The 26,511-nt window shown below is 41.6% G+C and overlaps 1 protein-coding gene across 1 annotated transcript in view; it reads right to left on the bottom strand.

The window, feature by feature from the left end:
* Positions 1-26,511, bottom strand: part of LOC149458511 (uncharacterized) — a 141,403-nt gene that overhangs the window by 98,508 nt on the left and 16,384 nt on the right. Inside the window, exons 8-13 of the mRNA XM_089682085.1 lie at positions 25,443-25,622; positions 23,296-23,498; positions 15,672-15,778; positions 12,985-13,100; positions 9,585-9,752; positions 964-1,166 (exon numbers count right to left, since the gene is read on the bottom strand). Coding sequence (XP_089538211.1) covers positions 964-1,166; positions 9,585-9,752; positions 12,985-13,100; positions 15,672-15,778; positions 23,296-23,498; positions 25,443-25,622 — 977 coding nt within the window. The remainder of the gene's footprint in view (positions 1-963; positions 1,167-9,584; positions 9,753-12,984; positions 13,101-15,671; positions 15,779-23,295; positions 23,499-25,442; positions 25,623-26,511) is intronic.

Below are 26,511 nucleotides of genomic sequence, written 5' to 3'. Positions count from 1 at the left end.
TATCAAAATGTATGTCAACGGATGTCAAAATGTAAGTCAATGAACATCAAAATGTAAGTCAATGGACATCAAAATGTATGGCAACAGATGTCAAAATGAATGGCAACAAACATGAAAATGTATGTCAATGGACATCAAAATGGATGTCAATGGATGTCAAAATGTATACCAATGGACATCAAAATGTATGCCAATGGACGTCAAAATGTATGCCAATGGACGTCAAAATGTACGCCAATGGATGTCAAAATATATGTCGTCTATTGGCATACATTTTGACGTCATGTTGGCATACATTTTCATGTCCATTGACATACATTTTGAAATCCGTTGGCATACATTTTGATGTCCGTTGGCATACATTTTGACGTCCGTTGGCATACATTTTAACATCCGTTGGCATACATTTTCATGTTTGTTGGCATACATTTTCATGTTTGTTGGCAAACATTTTGATGCCCATTGGCATACAATTTCATGTTTGTTGGCATACATTTTGACATCCTTTGGCATACATTTTGACGTCCATTGGCATACCATTTCATGTTTGTTAGCATACATTGGCATACATTTTGACATCAGTTGGCATACATTTTGATGTCCATTGACATACGTTTTAGCATGCAGTAAAGAGTACTGCATTTTCACAGGATATCCTGTTTGATTGTGTTGACATCCACTTACATCCATTGCTTTGCACCAAAATGCATACATGTTGCATTTTAATGCAACGCAGCATTATGGTGTAAATAGGACATAATTGGAAATTATTGTTATTCAGATGTCCGCCCGTTGATCTCCGTTTTTCAGCTGCTCTAAAATGCACATCAGCGCCCTGGTGTGAATTGGCCCTTAAATCTATGACTTAGTATATATCAACAAAAGGTTGTGCTTGTCAAGGGAATCTCCATTTTCCAAGTGATAAAAATCCCCAGCAAAGTTCTAATAAGAATGTGGACGTACACCTGGCGTTGGGAAGAGCAGTCAATATTTGTGGGAAGGGAGGAAATGTCTTTGACACCAATAATTTGGAGCACAGTCATGTATTGAAGGTTAAACAATTTTTCATAGTCGCCTCGGGACTTTATGGCCACAAGTAGTTTTGACACCAAGTTTTCAGATAGCATCCTCCGGATAGTCATGTCTGGCAGCTGTGTAATGTTTTTCTGGATAGGACAATGACAAAGAGAAACATTTATAAGATAGTCAGAGCTTCTCCATTAACCACCTGCATCAAAACAGACAACCTAAACAATCTACACATCTTTCAGGAAATATTTGTAGACATTTGAGAGAATTATATACATTGAACCTGTGTGTACCCACATGGAAGCATGGAAGAAAAATATATTTGAAATATATTTTAAAAAATATTCTTCCCAAATATATTGGCATATATTTGAAATGCTACAATTTTGGCCATATTCAATATATTTAAAATTTTTTTATAAAAATATGTATATACACTGCATGTTGAAATGAGTTTTTTATATATTACAAAATATATGACAAATATTTTTGAAAAAGTATTTTTGAAAAATATATTCTTCAGATTTATTTACCGTATATAAAAGTCATTTTGACATATATTTTTACATATATTTGTAAATGCATTCCAAAAATGTAGATTTGCATTTTTAAAGACATGCAGTATATTTGAAATGTATTTTTAAAAATATTTTTCATATATGTTGTAATAAAAATGCATTTCAACATGCAGTGTATGTATGTGTGTGTGTATGTGTATATATATATATATATATATATATATATATATATATATATATATAATATATATTTATTGAAATACAATTTGAAATAAATTGAATGTGGCCAACATTTTAGTTTTTCAAATCAAATATATGGCAATATATTTGGGAAGAATATTTTTAAAATATATTTCAAATAAAATTGCAAATTTCAAAATGCACAATATATATATATAAATTGGCCCTAGTATGTGTATGTATGAATGTGAGTTAGGGACCTTAGATTGTACGCCCCTTGAGGGTTAGGGACTGATGTGAATGTACAATATATATGTAAAGTGCTGTGTAAATTGATGGCGCTATATAAGTACCTGAAACCTGAAATAAATAAATATATATATATATATATATATATCGAAATATATTTTGAAATATATTGAATATGGCTAAAATTGTAGCATTTCAAATATATGTCAATATATTTGGGAAGAGTATTTTTAAAATATATTTTTCTTCCATATGGGTTGCTACTCCTCCGTCCCAAAAAACTCCAAAGAATGGCCCCTGCAGATGTAAATGTTTACCTGTCTGAGTTGGAACTCAAGTTCTCAGGCACATTTCTCTCATCCAGACACACCTCCACATGCAGAATGCCTGGTGCCCCTGCTGCCTTCAATAATACCTTCAGCTCCTATGCCATTACTTTGTCCAGGGGAGTAATGTGGGTATTCAACACTCCCAGAAGTGACAAATGCTTAAGTGGTTGTAAACCCTCACATACACCTCTTGAAGTGACTGGCCTCCGGTGATACACAGAGATTAAACAAATTATCCTACATAAGTTGTACCTGTTTAGCATCACCCTCTCTTCTCTATATCTGTTCAAAGTGAAGAATTTACAAAGTTTGTTCAAGAGTTCAGAAAAATGGGGGGTGGAGAGCTGAAATTACATTCTGCAGAGCTCAATGAGAAAAGCTGTGAGAGCTGATTGGAGGGAAGGAACACCCCCCCTCCATACAGGAACAGAGCTGAGGCTGTCAATCTGCTGGAGGTCCCTCCCATGTCACCATTTATCTCTTTGTGTCAGGAAAACCTGTCAGAAGTGATTCATGCTGATAGCAGAGGAACAAGGCAGCAGGCAGAAATTACACTTAGTGCTCCTGATTGAGACAAGCACACACTATAGAAGGATATGCTTTGTTCATATTTCATGTTAGAGGTTTACAGTCACTTTAAGGCTTTACTGGAAGCTGTATCACTTAAAGTGGAATTCCATCTATGATATAACTAACCTGTGTAAGAAAGATGTACATACTTGCTTATTTTAAGGCTGAGTTGGTCTGGTCATGTGATCCACTTCCCCGTGTCAGCCAGAGCAGCTGCAGGGGAAACGACGGAGAACTGACAACAGATAGGTCATTGGAGTCTATGGGTGGTGTCACTGCTCCAGGATCTACCAGCCCTTGTCTGAGTGCTATGTCCCCTCCTCTGCAGTTGCCACTGGCTGAAATAAGGAATCATGTGACCTGGCTAAAGGGGGCTGAAAAGAAGTAAGTATATACAAACTCTGCTACTGCCAGACTCATCCACCTTACCAACCATTCTATGTCTGCCACCCCTCTCTGCCAATCCCTCCACTGGCCTCCACTGAGTGTCCTCCATCCCTCTCTGCCAATCCCTCCACTGGCCTCCACTCTGTCCTCCATCCCTCTCTGCCAATCCCTCCACTGGCCTCCACTCAGTGTCCTCCATCCCTCTCTGCCAATCCCTCCATTGGCCTCCACTCAGTGTCCTCCATCCCTCTCTGCCAATCCCTCCACTGGCCTCCACTCAGTGTCCTCCACCCCTCTCTGCCAATCCCTCCACTGGAATCCTCTCAGTGTCCTCCATCCCTCTCTGCCAATCCCTCCACTGGCCTCCACTCAGTGTCCTCCATCCCTCTCTGCCAATCCCTTCACTGGCTTCCCATTGCCCAACGAATAACATTCAAAACATTAACAATAACATATAAAGCCATTTATAACTCCGCTCCAAATTACATCACCGATCTTGTCTCCAAATATCACCCAAACCGTACTCTCCGCTCCTCCCACAACCTCCTGCTCTCTATCTCCCTTGTTTCCTCCTCCCATGCTCATCTCCAGGACTTCTCCAGAGCTTCCCCCATCCTCTGGATCTCTCTACCCCAATTTATCAGACTATCGCCTACTCTGCTCACTTTTAGGTGATCTCTGAAAACCTATCTCTTCAGGGAAGCCTATCCTGCCCTCAGCTAATAATGGAAACTTCTTCTCCTCCTACCAGTCCACCCCCCACAGTTATTACCTTTTGTACCACCAGCCCCTCCCTCCTAGATTGTAAGCTCCCAGGATCAGGGCCCTCCTAACCCTCTTGTATTGAACTGTATTGTTGCTGTATTGTCTCCCGGTATATTGTAAAGCTCTGAGCAAACTGTTGACACTATATAAATCCTTTATAATAATAATATACATGTTTCCTACACAGGTTAGTTAGTATAGGAGTTATTAAGAAGGGAGGGCGGTTGGAAGGCTAGCATTCCATACAGTGAAGTTAGGACTCACCGCCTACTGAAGAAATACATTTCCACAAATGTTTAGATTTCAGGGACCATTCTTTGAGGTTTGGGAAGCAGCAGAATGTCTTCATATAAAGGAACCTATAGCAACCAAATAGAACTCACTGGGGGTTATTTACTAAAGCTGGAGAGTACAACATCCGGTGCTGTCCTGCATAGACACCAATCAGCTTCTAGGTTTTATTGCCTAAGCTTAGAGTACTTTCACTCCGATCCGCCGCAAAAACACAGCAAAAATGCATAGGCATTTTTACCACGCTTTCTGAGTGTTTTTTAAAAGGACACGTGATTTAAAAACGGCACCAAAAATGCTTCTCAGAGGGATTTTTGAGGCGCTTTTCAGGCAGTTTCTTAGGCATTTTCCATTGACTTCAATGGGAAGAGTTGTTTTTGGGGCGTTTTTTTTCAACTCACCAAACATGCCTCAAAGATGCTGCAAGCAGGAGTTTTTACACAGCAAGTGCAACGCCTCAGTGTGAACACATACATAGATATACATTCACATACACAGGGAAGCATTTTTGTTGAGCTTTTCAGGAGCTTTTTTTAACGCAAAAACGCCTCAAAAACTCAGTGTGAAAGCAGCCTTTAACCACTTCCCATCCGGCCCATGTATCTAAACGGCTAGACAGGAGCACTGCAGGGTCAGGTGGCCGTTTATAAATGGCCCCCCTGCCCCCTGCTTGTGCACGCTCCCTGGGAGCACGCAGCACCGTGATCCCGTGCCCGCTGTATCCTCCGGACACAGTGGAACACCGATCGTCATAAGGGACCTCTCTGCGAGGATCCGATCATGTGATCACTGATTGGCCAATCAGTGATCACATGCAGAGTAGTAAGCAAGATGTCACTTCTGACATGATTGCTTACTACATGTGAAATCTGTGAATAATCACAGAGGTCACCTGGTACAATGCTATTCACAACAGCCTTGTACCATGTGACCAGCTGTGACCAATCACAGCTCACACAGTAGTTCTTAAAGGCTGCAGGAATGCAGCCAGAGAGAAGGAGAAATGATTGCTTTTACAGCCTTTATGGGTGTAAAAGCAATCAGTGTAAAAAAAAAAAAAAAAAAGTCTTCATCACCCCCCACAAGTAGGACAGTGTCACTGCTATAGTATGTAAAAAAAAACTGGACTTTTTCATTTATATAGCAAAAAAAAATAAAAATCCCAGCGGTGAATAAATACCACCAAAATAAAGTTTTATCTGTCTCAGAAAATGCTAAAGAAATCATATGGATACAGTGTTGCATGACCGTGCAATTGTGATTCAAAGTGTGATAGCACCGAATGCTGAAAATTGACCTGGACAGGAAGGGGGTGAAAGTGTCCGGACTGGAAGTGGTTCAGTGGCTGTAAAGGCTGAAGGTTTTTTACCTTTGTGTATTCTATGCATGAAAGTAAAAAACCATCTGTGTGCAGCATCACCCCCAACCTCCCCAATACTCACCTAAGCCCCTTCTCTATCCAGCGAAGCACACTGGAATCTCGGCTATCCCGAGACTCCCTTTCCTCATTGGCTGAGACAGCAGCAAGAGCTACTGGCTCCCACTGCTGTCAATCACAGCCAGTGAGAAAGGGGGGCGAGCTGTGGCTCTGTGTGTGAATGGACAAACGAAGCAGCGGCTCAGGAGCGGGTGCCCTCATAGCAAGCTGCTTGCAATAGGGGCACCCGACTGCAGGAAAAGGCTAGGTGCGCCGGTGGGGGACCCGAGGAGAGGAGGACTGGGGCTGCTTGTGCAAAACCTTTACACAGAGCAGGTATGTATGACATGCTTGTTATTTGAAAAAAAATAAAATAAAATAATGCTTTTAGTATCACTTTAATTGAACAAGCTGAAGTTAGAAGCTGATCACAATGCACATCTGCACCAGATTCTAAGTGCTCCAATTTTAGTAAATCTCCTCCAACTGTACTGACCTAACCCTAAGTGAGAAAGATCCTTACTGGTCAGTGCAGGTTATTGTCCTACGAAGAGTGAATGCAGACTCACTGGGGGGGATTCACTAAAACTGGAGCACTCAGAATCTGGGACCGTTGTACATGGGAGCCAATCAGCTTCTAACTTCAGCTTGTTCAATTAAGATTTGACAATAAAACCTGGAAGCTGATTGGTTTCTGTGCAGAGCTGCACCAGGTTTTTCATGCTTCAGTTTTAGTAAATCAACCCCATTGCGGAACAAGGTTGCTACAATCAAGTTAAGGCAAGGTGTGCTTTTGGTAATAGAAACCTCTGCGATCGCGGACATTACCCCTACCCTATATACAGGAGCCAACATGTGATACTAAGCCTAAAACAAGCAGTGTAGCAAATAATAGTGTGGTGCAAAATTCAAACAAAATATAATTAAGTGAATAACAAACAACAACTGATATACATTACACAATGTGAAATAAAATGATAACAGTGTATTCTTCCAAAAAAAGAAAGTGATAAAGTAAATCCAGAAAAAAAAAAGTTCTACAGAGAGTCTATCACTTTCTTTTTTTTTGCAGAATACACTGTAAACATAGACTCTCTGTAGAATTTAAATTTTTTCTGGATTTTTTTGTTTTCTGGACTTACTTTATCACTTTCTTTTTTTTGCAGAATACACTGTAAACATAAAGTAAGTCCAGAAAACAAAAAAATCTACAGAGAGTCTATGATAACAGTGTATTCTGCAAAAAGAGAAAGTGATAAAGTAAATCCAGAAAAAAATATAAATTCTACAGAGAGTCTATGTTTACAGTGTATTCTGCAAAAAAAAGAAAGTGATAGACTCTCTGTAGAATTTATATGTTTTTCTGGATTTACTTTATCACTTTCTCTTTTTGCAGAATACACTGTTAACATAGACTCTCTGTAGATTTTTTTGTTTTCTGGACTTACTTTATGTTTACAGTGTATTCTGCAAAAAAAAAGAAAGTGATAAAGTAAGTCCAGAAAACAAAAAATTCTACAGAGAGTCTATATTAACAGTGTATTCTGCAAAAAGAGAAAGTGATAAAGTAAGTCCAGAAAAAAAAAAATGAAGATACAAAAAAGGTAAGGTGTCCAACTGGTGCTTTTCTGGCCATTTGCAACCTTTTTAGAACTTGTGTGCTGCTTATCTTTGCTTATATTTTTATAAATATATATTTTGTAAATATATTCTTCAGATTTTTTTTTAACATATAAAAAAGTCATTTTAACATATATTTTTTACAAATAATTGTAAATGAATTCCAAAAATGTAGATTTGCATTTTTAAAGACATACAGTATATTTGAAATGTATTTTTAAAAATATTTTTCATATATTTTGTAATAAAAAAGCATTTCAACATGCAGTGTATATATATATATATATATATATATATATATATATATATATATATATAATTTTTTTTTTTTAAATACTGTATATTGAATATGGCCAAAATTTTAGTATTTCAAATATATGGCAATATATTTGGGAAGAATATTTTTAACATATATTTCAAATATATTTTTCTTCATGGGGGTTACCATGTTCCAGTACAGTTCTGTGCAGGAAAAATTCTGCCTGTTTTTTTTTTCTGCATCTGGAACGCACTGGAACTGCAAGTCCTGATGTGAACTATGACACTGACAACCATATCACCAACTTTCTGTGCGTTTTGTATGCAGCAAAAAAGCAACTCAAATGGATGTAGTGTGAACTGTCCCTAAAGCCAAAGGTTAAAGGATAAGTTCCCCTTTGGGAACATGTTACATGATCCACTCATTTTTAGCGTGATACATGTAACATGTTCTCAGTGCTGCAGCCACTGCCCTATCCCCCCTGTAACAGAAGTATAGGGAGAAGTTCCCCGTACTAGCTGTCACTTTTTGAAAACAGTACAGCTGTGCAGGGCTCCGCCCAACGCGGATGCATCATTCATTCACAGAGTTCTGAATGCACTACAAGTCCTGACAGCCTTTGTAGCTGTCGGCTTGTAGTTCTCAATGAATTACTGTGGCACTGTTGAGCACTTTGGTAGTCCATTGAGTCTTCCTGTCAGACTGAATCTGCCTGCCTATAAGGGATGTACGCGCAGACAGATACCCTGGAAGTTTGCAGGAGCCCTGCATGACATCAGCGATCTGCTGATCACTGGTGCAATGCTTTCCAGGCTCCAAAAAGAAAAATGTAAGCCCTGGTTCACACTGATGCGGTGCGGAATTCACAGCGTTTTCAGTGTCGCATCAGAATCACACCCCGTTAATTGGAATCGCTGCGGGTGTGTATGTTAACAACACCCCAAAAGCGGTCCGCAAAAAGCGGTGCGATGCGCAGAATCGGATCGCATAGGTGTGAATACCCATGCGATCCGATTCTAGTGCGCACCTTTTTGGTGCGGGTGCGGTGTGATTACAAAATGTATGGCTCCAATCGCACCGCATATAAATCACATGTGATTTGTACAGGTATGCGGTGCGGTTCCTGTGCGAATCACATGCAATATACTGCACCGCATATATGTGAACCCGGGCTAATGCATATTTTTTTTACCGGCAAAAAAAAAAATGGGCATTTATTTATTTTTTATTTATTTTAAGTGAACATATCCTTTCAACCTGTCTATACTTTGCCTTCCCTGATTCCTACCTCTGCCCTCATCAACAGGGTAATTACATTTGTAAATAAAACCTTTAGTTTTTTTTTTTTTCTATTTACTTATCTTAGACCCAGTGACATGATCACTGGGTCTCTGTGCTTCTCTTTGCAATTCAGGTAGTTTGTAACTGGTGGGAGAGGCAGCAGGGTGCTCTATATAGCTTCCTAGATTGCAGACCCCCTAGATTACACCCGCATATTAGGCTGAGCCTCCATGATTGCAAAAAAACTGATTTTCAGTGAATGAAAGGGGTGGGCAAGGCCAAGGGCGGACTGACAACTCATGGGGCCCCTGGGCAATAGGGGATCATAGGGCCCCTGTGTCCTTTCCCACACTCAAACCACACCCAAAAAAGCCTATGAAACGTACCAAAGGCATCTCATGATCTCATGGGGCCCCTTACTGACCCGGGCCTTCGGGCAGTTTCCAAGTTCCCAAATGGTCAGTCTGCCCTTGGGCAAGGCACAGTCATGGTGGGAAGAAAAGTGCTAGATGATGCTGGATGCCCTCCACCCAGGAAATGAGGTGGCCTCCATTGGACTTGCTGCAGCTTCCGGTGCACACTGTGAAATGTTCACAGTGTGCAGCAAAAACAGATTAAACTATTTCAGCCCAGAAGGTAAGCCTGAACAACTGTGCAATCTTGACGGTAAGGCTGGAGCTTTAACTGACCTTTTGAGCCACCTGGCTCATTTCCATGAAAAACCACTCGACATCCGTAGTATCACGTTTTTTCATTTCAACAACAATCAGGGCTGTATACAGTTGGTCGTTGATTGCCGTGGTATTGGTGAAGAGGTTGCCCAGCTGTTTACCAGTGAGCAAGTCTAGGCAGGTATACTAGGGAGGAAGGAACAAGAATTAAAGCAAAAAGTTCCTGTAAGTGAAAATTCAGCCAAATATTTTCATGGTTTTGCACAGAACAGAGAATGAAAAGAAACTCTATCAGGGATATATTGCTATCTGTGTCACTGCTGAATAGATTGCCTTCATTTTCAGTCCCGATATGACCAACAAATCTTACAATCCCAAAAAGAGTTCCAACATCTCTGCCCCAATCTACACCGATCGCCACAACATTATGACCAGTGACAGGTAAAGTGAATAACATGATGTAGCACCCTCATAGTTTAGCTAGGGGGAGCTAGTGTTTTCACTGTCAGTGAGGAGGGGTGAGTAACAGCCTGGGTGTACTAGCCAGAAGGTCAAATGTTGGTCAGGAGCTAAGAAGCTCTGCAGGCCAGCTGCTCTGGTATTTCCCCCTGCTCTAGGGCTTTGGAGGGGGGGGGTGGTCTAGAGGCAGTGGGTGGATCTGAGGAGTGGCTGGCTACATCCTTGAGGGACCTTATCCAATCCCCAATAGAAGGCTTGGCAAGGGGGTGGACATACTTCAGGTGGAAGATGGAGAGGAGGATGTGAGGCTGAAGGAAGGAGGCCCACAGGGATGGGGCCTACCTGCAGGTTTGGAAAGAAGGAAAGCTCAGAACTCACCGGCCCCCTGAGAGAGGACCACCTGTATAGCAGGGAAGGAGTGGCCCAGCTGATAGGCGTAGTAGCAACCACCAACCCGCAAGCGGTACAGGAGAGGATCTGAGTGAGTACTCCTGCACCTACCAGTGACTATTCATATCTTAAAGTGCCAGGAACCGGATCCCCTGTTCAGGGATACCTCCAGATTGCTGGGTGAAGTTCATCTGGGGTCTGGGGTGGTACATTAGGAGATGCTCACTAGCTCTCCAAAAAAGACTGTGTTGCAGCGAAGGCTTGTAAATAGTTCCAGGAAACTGTGCTCAGTTTATTGGTTTCCTTGGGCATCCTGTACACCCCTAACCCTATCCCAGTACAACTCCCCTAAATAAAACAACAAAACCAAAGCTCAAGGACTGATGTGATTCTGGAAGCAAGCTTTTGTGTAGATGTGTGATATCTGCCTGTCCAGGACTATACGGGGAGACCTAAATCTTCTAGCGACTCCTAAGGGGGTAGTGCTACAATTGATTATCTCCTTACAATGGCATCTGAAAGTGGATGGGATATATCAGGCAGCAAGTGAACATGTTGCTCCTGAAGTTGGTGTGTTGAAAGCATAATCCACAATCCAATCCAACAGAAGAGCTAATGTAGCTCAAAGTGCTAAAAAAGTTAAAGTATAACTAAAGGGAAAACTTTTTTAAATTTTGGATAGAGTGGAGAGGGATTAGAACACCTGTCAGGTTTGTTTTGCAGTCTGTGCCCCCATTGAGGAGATTACCCTTCTCTATTTGTCCTGTTTACTGTTAATGCTGGTTCCAATAGAAACACAGAACACACACTGCATTGTAGTTTGTTGCGCATAGGGCTGCATAATCGCAGGTCAGTCAGGGTACCCAAGCTGACCCGTGTCCACAGCCAAAAGCGCTTACAATGGGCACGTAAGCATCAGAACAGGATCAAGGAGCAATAGAAGAAAGTGGCCTGGTCTGATGAATACAAGAATGGTTTGACAAACACGAGTTTGAGGTGTTGACTTGTCCTCCAAATTCTCCAGATCTCAATTCAACTATCTGTGTGATGTGCTGTAAAAACAAATAAAATATAAATAGATAGGCGCTACATTTGCCCAAACAATAAACTTCATATTGTGCAATGGGTACAAGATTAGTACCACCTGAGGGTTACCTCAATTTTGGTCCATGCAAAAAAATCTTAGCCTACAGCACCCAGGAGGTCTCCCATCCAGGTACTAATCAGGTCTGACCCTACTTAGCTTCCAAGATCAGACAAGATCAGGCGCATCAAGGGTGATGTAGGCATGGGTGGCTAACTATGCATTGACCAAAAAGATATTGTGACACCATCCATATCAGCTACATCACCTTGAATGCGCCTACTCTTGTCTGATCTTGGAAGCAAAGCAGAGTCAGACTTGAGTTAGTACCTGGATGGAAGACCACCTGGGAATACTGGGTGCTGTAGGCTAAAAAATGTTTTTGCATGGACCAAAATTGAGATAACCCTCAGGTGGTACTAATCTTGTACCCATTGCGCTATATGAAGTTTATTGTTTGGGCAAATGTAGCGCCTATCTATTTTAGATTTTATTTGCATGTTGTAAGTGTCAATCACACTTAATTAGGGGCAGCTTCACTTAGAATAGAATAACACTGAGACAAGATTTGTCTAGGGTCACTACAGTTGGCCCAAGTTTTCAGGGGCCATACACTATATACAGTGATTAGTTAAAGGGATTATTTGCATTTACATATCCCTTCCATATTGTATTTTGATTTTGGATTTTGGTATATATATATATATACATACACACACACATATATATGTGTGTGTATGTATATATATCAATATATATATATATTTACACATAAATATATATATATATATATATATATATATATATACTTACATATATATATATATATATATATATATATATATATATATATACACACATACTTACATATACATACACACATATATATATATATATATATATATATATATATATATATATATACATATAGTGCCTATCTATTCTATCTGTATTTCCTTTGCTCTAAAAACAAGTCTGATCCAAGAAGGCTCCACCTTGCAATTGATGGGTTTTAAAGGAGCAATACAATGGCTAAATGGTTAGCACTTCTAGGGTAGTACTAGGGTTGTTGGTTCAAATCCCAACCATGGCACCACCTGCTTGGAGTTTGCATGTTCTCCCTGTGCCTGTGTGGGTTTCCTCCCACACTCCAAAGGTATGCCGGTAGGTTAATAGGATCCTGTCTAAATTGGCCCTAGTATGTGTATGTATGAATGTGAGTTAGGGACATTAGATTGTACACCCCTTGAGGGTTAGGGACTGATGTGAATGTACAATATATATGTAAAGCGCTGTGTAAATTGACGGCACTATATAGGTACCTGTAATAAATAAAGGATCTGCTACTGGTGGCTTGGTGCCAGATACCACAGCATAGGTTTAGCAGAGTCCATTCCTTGACAGATTACGGTGGGTGGTCATAATGTTACTGACGATCGGTGTATATTCAGAGTAACAGATCATAAAGTAAAGAACTGTATTTACCGCATCAAACAGCTTGTAGTAGCGCTGAAACTGATAGACTGCAGCTTTAGATGAAAAGTTCTGGTACATGACTTGAATATAACTTCTGCTATCCATGTACAAGCTGCTACAGACACCTGTAAGTGAAGCCGTGGAAGGAAGATTACATGACATTTGTAATAGCCATACAAATAGCATATCCCTTCTTCACGCAACAATTCACAGGCGCACGTCTTAGACGTGGCGAATGTTGTGCTTTGAACATACACAGCGTTTCTTCTGCCCACTAGGGGAAAATGCTCGACTAGTTTATAATAAATTGAGAATATACAACAGTTTCACTTTCTTACAAAATCCTATTAAAAAAAAATACACCATTTTAGTATTGAGGACAATTCACTAAAGGTTATTCCATGCGTTATTTTGGTCACATGACCGCATATCGCATGCTATACTGGAAATGTCGATTTACTATTGATAGTATTTACCGCAACTATAGCAAAAACGTTCGGTAAATACAGCATAAAAACACGCTGAAGTCAATTCACAGGAGGAAATAAGTAATGAAATGCATGCGGTAATTTAGTAGTGGTCGAGGCATATGGTATTTAAGGAATTTGTACTGGTTGTTAAGGAGCAGACGGCCGCCACGTTCTTAACAACCGATGAGTCATCAGCTGTCAGCGGAGATCCCCGCTGACAGCTGAATGTAGAAAAAGAATTGCCTGTAATGGAAAATTAAGGGAAAAAAAAGCCCCCCCCCCCAATCCATGGCAGGCTCTTATCTGTGCAAGCAGTCCAGCAAGTCAGGAGCTCACTCCCCCCAACTTCCTGAACCATACCAGGCCACATGCCCTCAACATGGGGGGTTGCTTTGGTGCAAGGAGGGCTCTGCCACCCCCTACCCCCAAAGCCCCTTGTCCCCATGTTGATGGGGACAAGGGCCTCTTCCCCACAACCCTGGTTGATATTTGTGGGGGTCTTTTCGGAATCTGGAAGTCCCCAGATCTCGGCACATGGTACCCTACTTATTCACCAAAAAAAAGTGCAGTGTAAGAAGCACAGGATTCAGTTTCTGACAATCCCTTTTTTAAAAAAACAAAAATAAAAAAAGTCCCTCGGTGTAGATCCATTGTCAATCACAATACCTGCTGCCAGGTATTGGGAGGTGGTAAAACCCTGTGGTTAAATCACAGTTTTACGACCACCCAATCCCTACCCCCTTTAGCTGCTGAGGCAGCAGCACAAAAGGGTTTCACATGTCGCAGCAGGAATTACACCTGTTGATGCTTTTGGTGGGTGCCACAGCCTGTCAACCGAGACCCATCCAAGTAAATGGGCAACTCTGCAAGTGCCCTGCAACTCTGTGCTTCTACAGGGTCCAAGAGCTTAACGCCTTGGTGCCGGCGCCTCCCGGCCGGGGGTTTGTGGTCATGTGACTGCTGTGACACGCCGTCATGGCTGTCACATGATCGGGAAAGGTTCCGATCGAAAGAGGAGATCGGGACCTTTCTGTGAGTACGGGACATGTGTGCTGGGAGCGCGCAGGGAATGCGTTCTCAGCATACATGTATTTTTTTTAATAGAACACAAATGTGCGGCCGCTCGGTGTCTAGGCCCAGACGGCGGGAGGCCGCACATTTGCGTTCAGCCAGCGTGAAGAGGTTAAAGCAGGTGGTGAGAAAGCAAGACACCTGTCTGTTTAACCCCTTGTTTGCTGTGCTGCACAAGGTTGCAGGGCAATTGCAGAGCGGCCTCATTCACTTATGGGGGTCATGCTTGGCTGGTGCTACATCCACCAACCTTGACAGGGCGTAGGAGCCGGCACTACAGAGGTGACAACAACTTATGGGGCTCTTGCTCCCTACTACAGCTCCAACTTCACAACTAGCTCCTTGCATTGGACTGTGTCTGCTGCTCTGGGATGGCAGGTCAGCAAGCCCAGACCAAGATCTACCAGTCACCTGGACGAGATCAACTGGTAGATCATGATCTGCAGGTTGCTGATCCTCGGCTTAAAGTAAATGTGTTTCAGCAGTTGAGACAAACAGCCTATTTATACCAAGGTGAAGAATCATGAGATATATATATATATATATATATATATATATATAAATATCCACTGGTTCATTGCTTTTGCACCAGAATGTATCCCTGCTGCTTGTTGATTCATAGACTGACCTGGCAACCCTATTATTTCCAATAGACATCTCTCCAAGGGACATAAAGAGCAATGCGCCAGATCAATGAGTTTTGTGGATGTTGTCTTACATTTACTCACTCAAGCTTTTATCCCAAAATCTTTCCCTGGGTCATAAGAAGGATATGGTGTATGGAAATTAGGAGTCCCTAAACAATTTTCCCCAATGGGCTGCCAAAGAAAAAACGAAAATAACAAAATTTAGCTCTTAAACTTAATCTGACTGGAGAATCTCCTTTAGATGTACCAACAGCTACTTTGAGGGTCTACAACCAAAACATATCAAAACTGATTTAATCCCAATTTTATACGTGACGGATTTTCTTTTGTCCTAACAACATATTTGAAGTAAGCTTGTGAGGACAGAACTATTGGATCTGCCATCATTGCTGTTGTCTTTGAAGTCAATGGTACCCATCATTTTGATGCTGATCTGGAACAAAGGATGTTGCCAAGGTCTGTTTTTTTTTTTGGCCATTGGCCATAAACGGTTCATAAAAGGTCTTACCTGAAGGTTTATTGAGCTGGGAGTCCATGTAGCTAATGGTCCAATTAAACACAGCACTTGTGACGTCGTCTGAAAATTGACCAAGCCCACTACTAATGCCAGTAAGTCTGTAAGAAGAAAATAAATGGAAAAAGCTTACTAAAGCATCCTTAGGATATGATGGTTCCAATGGCCATATTGTTCTACCATATACAGAGCCCAGTGGGTACCAATGTCGGTACTCAGTAATGGTGAGCCTAATAATGTCATTTCAGAGAGATAGTAGTAAAGGTTTAGACATTCTGTTGGGAATATATTGCTGCAAGAATCAGCTGCAGAAACTTGGTATAATGAATTGTAGCATGTATTGTTGAAATTTTATTTACACTAAGCTGATCCCTAAAGTGGTTGTAAACGCTCAAGGTTTTTACCTTCATACATTCTGTGTGCATCTCCCCCCTTCAGCTCTTTCCTTATACAAACCTGAGTCCCATCTTGGTCCAGCAATGTGCAGGAGTGCAGCAGCTCTCAGGAGTCCTTCCCTCCTCATTGGCTCAGACACAGCAGTGGAAGCCATTGGCTCCTGCTGCTGTCAATCACAGCCAGTGAGAAGAAAGTGGGGGGCAGGGCCGAGCAAGCATGCAGAAGTGCCCCCATAGTAAGTGGCTTGCTATGGGGAAACTGCTCAGGGGGGAGGAGCCAGAAACACCAGCAAAGGACCCAAGAAGAGGAGGATTGCCGCTGCTTTGTGCAAAACCACTGCATAAACATGTTTGTTATTTAAACAAAAATTTAAAATTAACCTTTAGTGTCACTTTAATATCAGTTTTTCACCAACCAACATCAAAGCCCTGGTGAAGAGGGTACTTGGGAGTTCCCCTGGACACATGTTGGCTTTGGACATGAGTCCATTTAGACTCTTAATAACTGCTCAACAAGTATTCCATTTTTCATATGTGTTTTCACTGGGGGGGTTTCTGTTTCCGTGACACCCTCAGCGCCAGAGGGTGACAAGGTGTCACAGAGACAGGACAGGAGGGTAACTCCTCCTAACAGGGACGCAAATAAAATATATAAAACCTAAAAGAGTATCTAACCCCTCCCCATTTTACTTGTAGCGCTACCATCGTAGGAGCAGATAATGTTAACTGGCTCTTTCCCAAAACAGTATAGAGGCAGCAATATACCCAGCAACAGTCCATTCACTTTGGCTCATTGAACAGTCTAGGCCTAGAGGATGTATTTTTAAAGCTTTTTTGCTTGTAGAACTTATAACAGGAGAGGGGATGGGGTGGTATGGGATACTCCGGAAATACCGACCCAACAGCCAGGGGGGGATTTACAGGTGACCCTGAGAATCTGAAACGAGGAACCTGAGATGATCTGGGAATTTCTGATAATCAGCTGGCTGAGGTAACCTCTTTGCTTACATTTTGAGATATCAGAATTCCTTGATAGGTAAGGCATTTTCAGGACAAAGGGTACCTATTTTTCTCCCTTTAATCCAGTGTTTCTCAACTCCAGTCCTCATGGACCCCCAACAGGTCATGTTTTCAGGATTTCCCTCAGATGAAACAGCTGTGGTAATTACTAAGGCAGTGAAACTGATCAAATCACCTGTGCAAAATAATGGAAATCCTGAAAACATGACCTGTTGGGGGTCCATGAGGACTGGAATTGAGAAACACTGCTTTAATCGAACTGTATTGATTGGTGGTTATATGTGATGTTGTCACTGTCTACTGTCCATTGGAGTGTTATAGAAAAGAAAAGGAAGAATTGTGCTTGTTAACAGGTTATATGATGCACACATCTGCTGTAATAGATCTAGAGACAAGATGCTGAGTGTATCTTTTTGTGTCTGTTCCCTACTGCAGTAGTTATTATCAATTTGGAACCACTAATCAATATGAGGATAGGGGTTGCCTATTTATAAAATTTCAGTATTAATGTCCAGAATAGTGTTGTGATAACATATTTTGGTAAAGTATTTGGAAAGGTATACTTTAATAGATGGAGCCCAAGGACAAATCTAAAACTGAAGCCATATCTCCTGGTTAAACCTATGAGCTATTTCAGGGATTTAATTTTACAGTTGAAACCCCCTTTAAGGCGTGGTTCACACTATTGCAATTTCAGATGTCACTTGAGTAACACACAATCATATGGCAATGAAAATCACATTGTTTTCAGTGGTGCCTGTTTACCCCAATGTAGCAAAACCTCCAAACAGGAGCCCGAAGGTCCATTATAGTAATTCAGTAAACTGTGAGTCCCTAAACTCCAACACAAGGGGAACCCAAACAAAAAACAGATTAGTTATGGACTCAACCAGGATATTGGGTTTGTTTGTGTATGTATTTATATTAAAAAATAATAATTAATAGGGCTGGTGGTCAAAGGCACACAACAATTCCTTTATTAGACAAAGACATCTCTAAAACCCACAAAAAAAATCACACCACACTCCACAGGTCCCAGATAGTGTTTCCCATTGGGGGGGGGGGGCGTCAAAACAATTGATAAGCAAGTTGATAGCATTTTATAACTGTTCCTAGAGAAAATGTATAATGCTTGCTGCATAAGGTTCCAAAGATTGGTCATTCACAGTCCTCAGTCCTCTTTGAAGGGAACATTCTCTGCATCATACAGTATGTAAGTATATATCTGCCACTGAAATAAGATTATTATTACTATCATTACAGGTACTTATATAGCGCCATCAATTTACGCAGCGCTTTACATATATATTGTACATTCACATCAGTCCCTAACCCTCAAGGGGTGTACAATCTAAGGTCACGAAATCACATTCATACATACACATACTAGGGACAATTTAGACAGGACCCAATAAACCTACCAGCATGTCCACCATGAATGGAAAAGTAATTGGAATCCCATGTGTAAGTGAAATTGTGTACTCCAGGGGAGGATGCTTCAAGCTGTGTGAACCTCCCTCTTGCACTGAATAATAAATCAGGCATATCACATTGGGAATAGCCGTAAGGAAATCCCAGACAATACACCAACATACATGTAGTCCAGAGGAGGAAACCAGTAATAAAAGCTGTCTATATATTTATTCAAGAGATAGCTTTACCCCCCTCTGGTGCCCAACACCTAAAGCACCATCCAGGGGATGACATATACAGGTGAAACTCAAAAAATTTGAATATTGTGCAAAAGTTCATTTATTTCAGTAATACAACTTAAAAGGTGAAACTAATATATGAGATAGACTCATTACATGCAAAGCAAGATAGTTCAAGCCGTGATTTGTCATAATTCTGATGATTATGGCTTACAGCTCATGAAAACCCCAAATTCACAATCTCAGAAAATGAGAATATTGTGAAAAGGTGCAATATTCCCGGCTCAAAGTGTCCCACTCTAATCAGCTAATTAAGCCATAACACCTGCAAAGGGTTCATGAGCCTTTAAATGGTCTCTCAGTCTGGTTCAGTAGGAATCACAATCATGGGAAAGACTGCTGACCTGACAGTTGTGCAGAAAACCATCATTGACACCCTCCATAAGGAGGGAAAGCCTCAAAAGGTAATTGCAAAAGAAGTTGGATGTTCCCAAAGTGCTGTATCAAAGCACATTAATAGAAAGTTATGTGGAAGGGAAAAGTGTGGAAGAAAAAGGTGCACAAGCAGCAGGGATGACCGCAGGCTGGAGAGGATTGTCAGGAAAAGGCCACTCAAAAGTGTTGGGGACTTTCACAAGGAGTGGACTGAGGCTGGAGTCAGTGTATCAAGAGCCACCACACACAGACGAATCCTGGACATGGGCTTCAAATGTCGTATTCCTCTTGTCAAGCCGCTCATGAACAGCAAACAACATCAGAAGCGTCTTACCTGGGCTAAAGGAAAACAGACCTGGTCTGTTGCTCAGTGGTCCAAAATCATCTTTTCTGATGAGAGCAACTTTTGCATCTCATTTGGAAACCAAGGACCCAGAGTATGGAGGAAGAGAGGAGAGGCACACACTGCAAGATGCTTGAAGTCCAGTGTGAAGTTTCCACAGTCTGTGTTGATTTGGGGAGCCATGTCATCTGCTGGTGTTGGTCCACTGTGCTTCATTAAGTCCAGGGTCAACGCAGCCGTCTACCAGGAGATTTTGGAGCACTTCATGCTTCCTTCCACAGACAAGCTTTATGGGGATGCTGACTTCATTTTCCAGCAGGACTTGGCACCTGCCCACACTGCCAAAAGCACCAAAACCTGGTTCAGTGACCGTGGGATTACTGTGCTTGATTGACCAGCAAACTCGCCTGACCTGAACCCCATAAATAATCTATGGGGCATTGCCAAGAGAAAGATCAGAGACATGAGACCAAACAATGCAGAAGAGCTGAAGGCCGCTATTGAAGCATCCTGGTCTTCCATAACACCTCAGCAGTGCCACAGGCTGATAGTTTCCATGCCACACCGCATTGAGGCAGTAATTGCTGCAAAAGGGGCCCAAACCAAGTACCGAGTACATATGCATGCTTATACTTTTCAGAGGTCCGATATTGTTCTATGTACAATCCTTGTTTTATTGATTGTATGTAATATTCTAATTTTCGGAGATTATGGATTTGGGATTTTCATGAGCTGTAAGCCATAATTATCACAATGATGACAAATCACGGCTTGAACTATCTTGCTTTGCATGTAATGAGTCTATCTCATATATTAGTTTCACCTTTTAAGTTGCATTACTGAAATAAATGAACTTTTGCACGATATTCTAATTTTTTGAGTTTCACCAGTTTATCAGGTAAACCTCCCTCATACACTAAGTAGGTGGAATCATGATCTGGGACATAATGAATTCACATCCATGGAAAATAAATTGGTGATTTTACAACAAAGTTCTTCCAGAGTTGGTGGAAATGAACTATCAAAGCAGTATTAGAGCAGAGTTGAATAGCGATAGTGCCAGTCCCCTTTAATGTATAGTAGCAGAAAGATTCTTAGTGTTGGGTACCAGAGGGAGATGAAGCTATCTCTTAAATATAAATATATATATATATATATATACACACAGCTTTTATTACTGGTTTCCTGCTCTGGAGTACATGTACAGTTGTGTTCAAAATAATAGCAGTGTGTTGAAAAAAGTGAATAAAGCTCAAAATCCTTCTAATAGCTTTTATTTCCATCCACACAAATGCATTGGCAACACGACACATTCTATTCCAAATCAAAACATTACGAAAAATAGATCAAATCTGTGTTGTTTCTCTAAAAAAATTGAAGAAAAGTGAATATTAGACTGTTAAAAAAATAGCAGTGTTTGTATTCTTCTTTACAAACTCAAACATTCACTATATAAACTGAAAAATGTTTGAAGATTTTGCTTTCCTTTGAATCACTTAATGAATATTTGGTTGTAGTCGTACTGTTTCTGAGAACTGCTGTACATCTGTGTTGCATGGAGTCACCCAACTTCTGGCCCCTGTGATCAGGTATTCCAGCCCAGGATGATTGGATTCCATTCCACAGTTCTTCTCTATTTCTTGGTTTTGCCTCAGAAACTGCATTTTTGATGTCACCCCACAAGTTTTCTATTGGATTAAGATCCAGGGATTGGGCTGGCCACTCCATAACGTCAATCTTGTTGGTCTGGAACCAAGATGTTGCACGTTTACTGGTGTGTTTGGGGTCGTTGTCTTGTTGGAACACCCATTTCAAGGGCATTTCCTCTTCAGCATAAAGCAGCATGACCTCTTCAAGTATTCTGATGTATTCAAACTGATCCATGATCCCTGGTATGCGATAAATAGGCCCAACACCGTAGTATGAGAAACATCCCCATATCATGATGCTTGCACCACCATGCTTCACTGTCTTCACAGTGTACTGTGGCTTGAATTCAGTGTTTGGGGGTCGTCTGACAAACTGTCTCCGGCCACTAGACCCAAAAAGAACAATCTTACTTTCATCAGTCCACAAAATGTTGCGCCATTTCTCTTTAGGCCAGTCAATGTGCTCTTTGGCAAATTATAACCTCTTCAGCACATGTCTTTTTTCCAACAGTGGGACTTTGCGGGGGCTTCTTGCAGATAGCTTGGCTTCACATAGGCGTCTTCTAATTGTAACAGTCCTCACAGGGAACGTCACACCTTCTTTCATCTTCCTGGAGCTGATTGTTGGCTGAGTCCTTGCCATTTTGGCTATTCTTCTATCCATTCGAATGGTAGCTTTTCGCTTTCTTCCACGTCTTTCAGGTTTTGGTTGCCATTTTAAAGCATTTGCGATCATTTTAGCTGAGCAGCCTATAATTTTCTGCACTTCTTTATATGTTTTCCCCTCTCCAATCAACTGTTTAATCAAGGTACGCTGTTCTTCTGAACAATGTCTGGAACCACCCATTTTCCTCAGAATTTCAGAGAGAAATGCACTGTAACCAGCATGTACAACATTTGCTGCCTTCCTTCCTTAAATAAGGGCAATAATTGCCACCTGTTTTTCAAAGAATGATTGACCTCACAAATAGAACTCCACACTGCTATTATTTTGAACATGCCCCTTTCAATTAGTAATTCAATTACACAGAATCAGCAGCATGCATGTCATGACTGTTGGGTCTGTTGGATTTCTATTACTCTACTACACCTGCTAGTAAATTATTTGCCATGTAAAAATATCATTTCTACCAAAAACAGTGATTGATCCGGTTAGTGATGTCTGACTGCTATTATTTTGAACATAACTGTATATTGGTGTATTGTCTGGGATTTCCTTAGGGCTATTCCCAATGTGATGTGTTTGATTTATTATTCAGTGTAAGAGGGAGGTTCACACAGCTTGAAGCATCTGGACTACACAATTTCACTTACACATGGGATTCCAATTACTTTTCCATTCGTGGTGATCTTCTTGAGTGGCAGATATATACCGGTACATACATACTGTATGATGCAGAGTGTGTTCCCTTCAAAGACGACTGTGAATGACCAAGCTTTGGAACCTTATGCATCGACCATTATACATTTTCTCTAGAGAGAGTTATAAAATGCTATCAACTTGCTTTTCTATTGTTTTGAGGGGCACCCCCCCCCCCCCCAATGGGGGATACTATTTGGGACCTGCTACTTTGGTGAGATTTCAGCATGATTTTGGCCCATTTGTTAGAGATTTGAGGTACTTATATAGCGCTGTCAATTTATGCAGCACTTTACAGATATTGTACATTCACATCAGTCCCTAACCCTCAAGGAGTGTACAATCTAAGGTCCCTAACTCACATTTATGCATTTACATACTAGGGCCAATTTAGACAGCAGCCAATAAAGCAGCACGCCTTTGGAGATTCTGTACATAGCCCCTACAAAACAGATGGTGCACAGTCCACATGTGCTTTTCTGCTTCACTGAAACAAGGAAACAGGAAACTATTCAGAGAAAAGACATAGAGTTTACCATAGATGCAGCTACAAACTTTAAAACACTGCCATCTACTGGTTGAAGAATATATCTCTACTGAATACTGATGTAGTTGTCGCACAAAATACATGAACATTGCATTCCAACACCATTAAACCATTAGCTGCATAGTCAAAACACAACCAAGTCATACTATTTCATCACACAGAAAATTGGATCAAATTGCAGCCAATATTAACCTAGCCTTAAGTGCTTGGTACTTACATGTTCTTGTAGGCATCACAGTTTAAATTGACTGGAATTTGTTGAACGGCTTCAACTGTCATGCCCCCTATGAATAATCTGAAGTCTCTCTGGAAGTTTGAAGTCTGTTCCGCCATTGAGGAATTTAAACCAGATAGATAGTTCTTAAACAGGAAAGTCATGGAAGCTTGTCTCACCTCCGGGGTCATAGTATCAGTGCTTAGCTGTGAAAGGAAATGTTGAAAGTGTTACTAAACCTAGGACCCTGCATTCACTATATCTGGTCTCCTCGGACCCTGCATTCACTATATCCGCTCTCCCCGGACCCTGCATTCACTATATCTGGTCTCCCAGGACCCTGTATTCACTATATCTGCTCTCCCCGGACCCTGCATTCACTATATCCGGTCTCCCCGGACCCTGCATTCACTATATCTGGTCTCGCCGGACCCTGCATTCACTATATCTGGTCTCCCAGGACCCTGCATTCACTATATCCGGTCTCCCCGGACCCTGCATTCATTATATCCGGTCTCCCAGGACCCTGCATTCACTATATCTGGTCTCCCCGGACCCTGCATTCATTATATCCGGTCTCCCAGGACCCTGCATTCACTATATCTGGTCTCCCCGGACCCTGCATTCATTATATCCGGTCTCCCCGGACCCCGCATTCACTATATCTGGTCTCCCCGGACCCTGCATTCACTATATCTGGTCTCCCCGGACCCTGTATTTACTATATCCGCTCTCCCTGGACCCTGCATTCACTATATCTGGTCTCCCCGGACCCTGCATTCACTATATCCACTCTCCCCAGACCCAGCATTCACTATATCTGGTCTCCCCGGACCCTGCATTCACTATATCCGCTCTCCCCGGACCCTGCATTCACTATATCTGGTCTCCCCGGACCCTGCATTCATTATTTCCGGTCTCCCAGGACCCTGCATTCACTATATCTGCTCTCCCCAGACCCTGCATTCACTATATCTGGTCTCCCCGGACCCTGCATTCACTATATCCGCTCTCCCTGGACCCTGCATTCACTATATCTGGTCTCCCCGGACCCTGCATTCACTATATCTGCTCTCCCCAGACCCTGCATTCACTATATCCGGTCTCCCCGGACCCTGCATTCACTATATCTGGTCTCCCCAGACCCTGCATTCACTATATCTGGTCTCCCTGGACCCTGCATTCACTATATCCGCTCTCCCCGGACCCTGCATTCACTATATCTGGTCTCCCCAGACCCTGCATTCACTATATCTGGTATCCCCGGACCCTGCATTCACTATATCCGGTCTCCCTGGACCCTGCATTCACTATATCTGGTTTCCACGGACCCTGCATTCACTATATCTGGTTTCCCCGGACCCTGCATTCACTATATCTTGCCTCCCATAGCACATACAACATGAAAATGCAATTAATTTAGTAAATATAAACTGCTAAATACCATTTCTCGCCAGCAGTTAGAGCAGTCTTGTGAATTCTATCAGTGTCCAGCAGAGCACTGGTTAAAGCTTGTAGGAGGCGTTTACTTTCTGCTCTAGGAGGATGTGAAACCTTTGACCCTCTGTCTGGACAGTGCTAATTGGCCCTGTGCCAATCCCATGCACTCTCCCAAGAAAAAAAAAAAATTTCTCTAGCAATACACACAAAACTGAGCATGTGCATGTGACTACGGATTCAGTCTGTATCAGTTGGTCATTTCAGCAAGAGGAGGGGTAGAGAAGACAGGATCAAACAGCCTTTTTACACAATGCAGAGGATTAACCCCTTAGTGTCCACAGTGAGTATAACAAGAATGCTTTACTGCATCTACAGACTGATTGTACTGTTGTGGGTTTAGAAACACTTGAAGTATAAGTAAGTGTTTGGAATTAGTTTCAGTAATTCATGCAGTGCAGACAAAGCAACTTCCCTATTTATCCCAATTCTGGGAAATGGGCATTGTCATTTTGGTATTATTTTTTATTATTGTTAATATTATTTTTTATTATTGTTATTATTATTATTATAGTATTTCAACATAGTATTTTCTCCTGTAAATTACACATCAATACTTGCTTTGCCTTCTTTCCCTTCCCAGTTTTTGCAAGTAAACCAAACGACAAAGTTACAAAAATGTATTGTGGGCCGGGTCTAGCATGCACTCTTACCTTTTCATAGGTCAAGTCTAAAATAAACAAGTATTTGACAATTCGCTGTCTAGTGGTGACACTGTCCTGCGCCTTCAGAGACTCCAAGACTGTCATTGTTTTATTCACATCCATGAAAGCACCAGAGCTGATAAGGTAGTCGACTTTCTGTGAGATGCTGGTCTTTGAGATGACTTGTAACTGGAATAAGAATGTTCAAAATTATGTTCAGGAATTATCTTCCTAGTTTTATCCATATTATAATACAAATTTCAAATCTTGAAACAAAATCCATTCCCTTTTGATCTTCAGAAAAAAAGTTGGTATCAGCCTCTTGAATCCCCTCCACAGCTGCTCTAAAACTGGAAGCGGGAAGGACAATCCTCGAAGGCAATCGGGTGCTGACAATATATAGGAAAAGAGAGCAGGGTGACAGTGGGGTGAATTGCTGCTGCTCCTTCACTGTCCAATCACAGGCTAGGGGGCTAAGAAGTGACTGTCCTTTCTTCCTTAGCTAGGGCAGAGAAAATGTAGGTCCAGTGACTGGCTAAAGTGTCTGACAGGGTTGTGTAACCCTCAGGACTGAATGATAAAAATACAAATCCTTTGGCAGATAAACATCTCCCACTTATGTATTTCAATTCTGTATTTTGATTTTTTTTCCCCCCAGAGTTCAGCTTTGGGCCCCTTCGAGAATGGTGACCCGATCAGGTCCGCTTGTCATTTTCTCAAATGGACTTGATCAAAAGGCCCATGCATTCCTACTGCATGGGCCTTTCTCCAAAGGAGAAAGGATTCACAATAATCCCTCCACTGGCTTCCCATTGCTCAACGAATAAAATTCAAAACATTAAAATAATATATAAAGCCATTATAACTCTGCCCCAAATTACATCACGAATCTTGTCTCCAAATATCACCCAAACCATCCTTTCCGCTCCTCCCACGACCTCCTGCTCTAGCTCCCTTGTCTCCTCCTCCCATGCTCATCTCCAGGACTTCTCCAGAGCCTCCCCATCCTCTGGAACTCTCTACCCCAATCTATCAGACTATCGCCTACTCTGCCCACTTTTAGATGATCTCTGAAAAC

This window comes from Staurois parvus, unplaced genomic scaffold (genome assembly GCF_062004578.1).
Source record: "Staurois parvus isolate SC_StPar_1 unplaced genomic scaffold, SC_StPar_1.0 ptg000285l, whole genome shotgun sequence".
Classification (NCBI taxonomy): domain Eukaryota; kingdom Metazoa; phylum Chordata; class Amphibia; order Anura; family Ranidae; genus Staurois; species Staurois parvus.
The sequence above is the reverse complement of the archived record's forward strand: the minus strand, read 5'-3'. Positions and strand labels throughout refer to the sequence as shown.